At 34.5% G+C, this 4,648-nt stretch overlaps 1 protein-coding gene across 1 annotated transcript; it reads right to left on the reverse strand.

Moving 5' to 3' along the window:
* Window positions 1–285: 285 nt before the first annotated feature.
* On the reverse strand, window positions 286–2,043 carry LOC129229780 (jerky protein homolog). The gene has a single exon (XM_054864154.1). The coding sequence runs from the start codon at window positions 2,041–2,043 to the stop codon at window positions 286–288; it is 1,758 nt and encodes a 585-aa protein (XP_054720129.1).
* Between the last annotated feature and the right edge of the window lie 2,605 nt (window positions 2,044–4,648).

Below are 4,648 nucleotides of genomic sequence, written 5' to 3' on the forward strand. Positions count from 1 at the left end.
AAGCTGATACTGAAGATAGTTTATTTTACATAGAACAAACGGTTCAAAAATAAGTATAAGATGCAAGATATCACACCTTTACTTTTTAATAATGAAAAATAATACTAATTACGTAAACAATTTCAAGCCTTTCACCGTTTAATTGAGTTTTGCAAATAATCATAATAGTCCCTATTAAAAAATATAACATCCATGAATTTTGAGATTCTGAAACTTTTCGAATTGTTTTGTGAATGCTTAAAAAAATAGTTTTTAGTCACTATATTTTTCAGCACATTTTCCTTTTCACTGAAATTCATCCTTTACTTCTCCAGAGGAAAGGAACGAGTTATCATCGCACACTTGTAAACTGTTTTCTCTCGGATTAGATAACTGAACGGTTCGCGGTTCCGTCAAGCATCGAATGATATCCGCTTGTTTGACAGAATCGCTTTTCTTCTTCAGGAAGTTGTTTTGAATAATGTGTAACTGGAGCACTTCAGATGCAGTATAAAAATTGCTTCGCTCTGCAAACTGAATGAATTTGTTCAAATGATTTGCTGCCTCATTCCAGGAAGAGCGAATCCTCTCCGCTTGAATGATATCTTCAAACGCTTCGATCGGCTGTAATTCCCGAGAATTTTCGGTAGCCGACCCTTCTTCCATAATCTGCTCAAACAGCACGTCATCATCTCTATCTGTTTTAAGCAATTCTTCTAGCTCTTCTTCCGTCAAACCGTTAAAAGGATTGGAATCGTCCGGTATTTTTTTTATGTTTTTGATAATATCCTGAATTTCGGACATAGTGGCAGCGTCCAAAACAAATTTGTCACTTTCACTAGAGTATTTATCATTCGGTAAAATTCCAGGCCATAGTTTCTTCCAGCACGTCTTCAATGCATCTTCTTTCGACTCTTCCCATGCAAGTGCGACGTTAAACACGGCATCTTTCATGGAATAATCCATTACAAACTCCTTTAACGGCTTTTGGGAGTCTAAAAGCCTTCTGCAAAATAATGTTCTATAGTGACATTTCCAAGTTTGAAGGATTCCACATTCCATAGGTTGTAATACGGCTGCCACTTCAGTCGGAAGATGGACGGTGAATATATTTTCTGACACCAGTTCATTCTCGTGCGGATGAGTTTTTAAATTGTCCAACAGCAAGATAGCATTGCTGTCTTCCGGAAGTCCGACTCGCCTGAAATTTTCCTTGACGGATGGCACAAATTCTTGATGAAACCATTCCTTTAACATATCGAACGTCAAACATAAACCCGGTTGAGCTTTATATAAGACAGGAAGAGAAGCCAACACCCTAAAAGGAATAGGATTTTCACAAGTACCAATCACTAACGGTTTCAGACGATGGGTTCCTTCCGCATTCGCACAAAGGAACACGTTCAATTTGTCTTGGCTAAATGTTTCATCGGGGCACTCACCAGAATCCAACACTTTGTCGGGTAAATATCGCCAGAATAGTTTTGAAAAATCCGCATTGTAAATTTGGTGAGCCGTCAAATTATATTGCTTGATTAAATCTGCAAAAATATCTCCGTACGACTCCGAAATGTCAAACTGAATTTCATTAGCACCGGGGTCTCTGGGAGCTCCAGACATGTCATACTTCGTGATTCCGTGACGAACTCGGAAGTTTCTTAACCAACCGTCGGAAAAAGTACAATCATCGTTAAATCCAAATTCGGTATGAATCATTTTCGCTTTCTCGATAATTGTGGGACCAGTAATTGGCAAACCTTCATCACGTTTGCCACGAAACCACTTGTAAAGAACACTGTCCAGTTCAGCATGTTTTGGCTTTTTCACATTGCAACGAACATCAAACCATTCACTAGACTCTGAATCAGCGAGAAATTGTTCTAATTTTTCTTTTTGCTTCTTAATATCATAAATGGTTGATGATCCTATATTATATCTAATTTTAATTGAATTTCTGCTCTCACCTCGTTCAAGTCTTCTAATTATGTCAATTTTTTGCTGTATAGTTAAAGAAACGTGCTTCCTTTTCTTTGCAGGAGGTGGAACAAAAGTAGAATCAGCCATTTCGAGGATAAGTTTTGTCTTCTTTGAAAAACGAAACTAAACTCAGCTGAGGTACACTTTTTCAGTTCTAGTGAGGAGGGAGCACGCCATTTTTCGGCGTCCGATTTTCTGCAATCGAACTTCCAGGAGGCAAATCCGAAGAATTGCAAAACGAATAAGGGGTTTGCTGCTTATTTAGAACAGCACTGATCAACCAAAAACAATAAACAAGCCCTAAAATTATGAACTGTACTAATTCCAATTTAAATACACGTATATTTTCCTCCCAAAAAGCTTTACAACAAACCGGAAATGTGTTCTGCGCAAGAGAAATGCGCATCTATCGGATTATCGGACTACAAGCTATTTTGGCTGAATTTGATAGAGGTGCTGCCATCTACTAATAAGTTTCGTAACTAAAACATAATTTTGAGCACTGAAATCATTACCGTGCTACATTCCAGAAGGAATAAAAAATGTTGAACAAAAAATAACAGCGTGTGAAATGCATTAGAAAACAGATCCCACAAATTTTGTTACTTTCAACTAACTATTTTTGTTTGTTAATCAAGCATTTTTTACATACCTAATCAAAAACAGCAAATATCTACTTTTCTTACACACAGTTGACTCTATGACTGTTATTCCAAGATCAAGATAACCATTGCCAATGGCATCAAGTTTTTGATCAAAATTTGTATGAATTAAAAGAAAAAAAATCATTTTGAACTTGGCATGTGTAAAGATAATCTGAAGAGCAATAGCCCCAATAAAAATGTTTTCAAGCACCCTGGAAAATATTTTGTAATTTTTAGAAGAGGTGCCCACAAAAGGGGTCCAGACTGCAGATTTGAGTTTTTTAAGGCAGGTGGGGTGAGGGTGTAATTTGAGAAGATTTCGATTACAATTTTTTGGGAAATTCTTGAACTGAAGCTCCTTTTTAACATTTTAGGGGTGTACACCATTGTTCTTAAGGAGATGAGCACCCCAATAATTCATTGCCTTTTAATAAAAATAACTATTAAAGCTGTCATCCCTATTTCCTCCTTTTAAAAAAAAATTTGAAACTGAGTGAGAGGGAATAAGATGAAAGTGGTAAAATTAATAATCAGTAAATGACTAAATTTGAGAAGTTTTTTTTTTTTAATTTTTTAAATTTAATTTGTATTTTGGGAAAAATTAAAGAGTAAACTGCTCTGATTACCAATGATAAAAAATAAATTATTATAAATTAAGTGAAATAATTTCAATTTTTTTATTTCTTAAAAAATCATCATAACTCTTCATTGTGTTTGTTAATGTTAAATGAATGAACATATGTAAAAAAAAAAATCCTTGATTTTAATAAATTGAAATTGAATTGAATTGAAAAAAAAAAATTTCTCCATTTTTCGAACTTTTTGCAGAAAATGAGTTTTTTTAAAAGTAAAAATTATGTATTTTACCCTTTCCAAAATTAAATACTAAATTTGGGGCACATCTTCCTTCTATCTTTCAAATTCCAGTCTTTAGGATTTCTGCAAATTTCACTTTTGCAGCCAGAGCACCCTGTTTCAGTTAGCCATAATACCAATCCTAGTATGGTATTTTATATACATGTAGGTACTGTTATGACTAGCTGCCACTGTCTCTCCAAGAGACAATTTTGTGTGCGCTAGTGATCTCTGCAAAACCGTTCAACTGGGAAGAGCCATTGTCATTATATCCTTAGAGCAGTAACTATTAAAATTATAATCATACAGTTTTAAACTTCCTTCATGATTCAAACTTTTTATTTAGTCAATATAAGTAATTATATTGAATGCATAAATAAACATTTTCATTAGATTTTTTTTTTTTTTTTTTTTTTAGAAAGAAAAAGTATAGAACATACTTTATCCAGCAGTGACTTCCTGTTAAAATATTTACCGAGAAATACTGGTTCCTAATTACCCTTTTCAGAATTTTAAATTATTTGAAAACTTGGTTATTTTAGAAACTATAGGGCCCAAGCTTCCTGAATTTAGGAGTTCAGAAATCAGCTGAAAGTTTATTTTCAAGTTGTAGATCACATGTTCTTCTGATTCTATGATCCTTTCAATTAGTTCAGATTTTTTAAATTGTTGTTTTACCTTGCATATGAAACAAATGAAAAGTATTTTATGTTACACAGATACCTATGAACAATGGTGGATTCATCAGGGGGGGGGGGGCACGTGCTTTCCTTTTTCTTAACATTCAGGCTTATTTTACATACATTGATCACTATTCCAGACTGAAGAGTTGTAAAACGAACGGAACTGCAGTCTCTGGATGTGATAACCGGGCTGTCTGGTGCATTGCATGTAGTTCTGGGTAAATTACAAGTAAATACATTGACTCCATTATTTTACATCCCTCCATTGTGTGAACTTTTCGAAATACAAGTCCCAAAACACAGCATTAAGCTATCGTTCCTCACTTAAAAGGGGGGAGGGGGCGGTCACGACCACCTCTAGATTTGCACCTGAGTGGAATGTCCCTTTATACTTAGAAGCTTGAAGTTTGTTTTGGATTTCCATAAAAATCTCAGAAGTGAAAAAAAACCAATGCATGTTTAAAAAAGACCACTTTATTAGGAGACATTTTCAAAACATACATATATAAC

This window comes from Uloborus diversus, chromosome 9 (genome assembly GCF_026930045.1).
Source record: "Uloborus diversus isolate 005 chromosome 9, Udiv.v.3.1, whole genome shotgun sequence".
In the NCBI taxonomy this organism is placed as follows: domain Eukaryota; kingdom Metazoa; phylum Arthropoda; class Arachnida; order Araneae; family Uloboridae; genus Uloborus; species Uloborus diversus.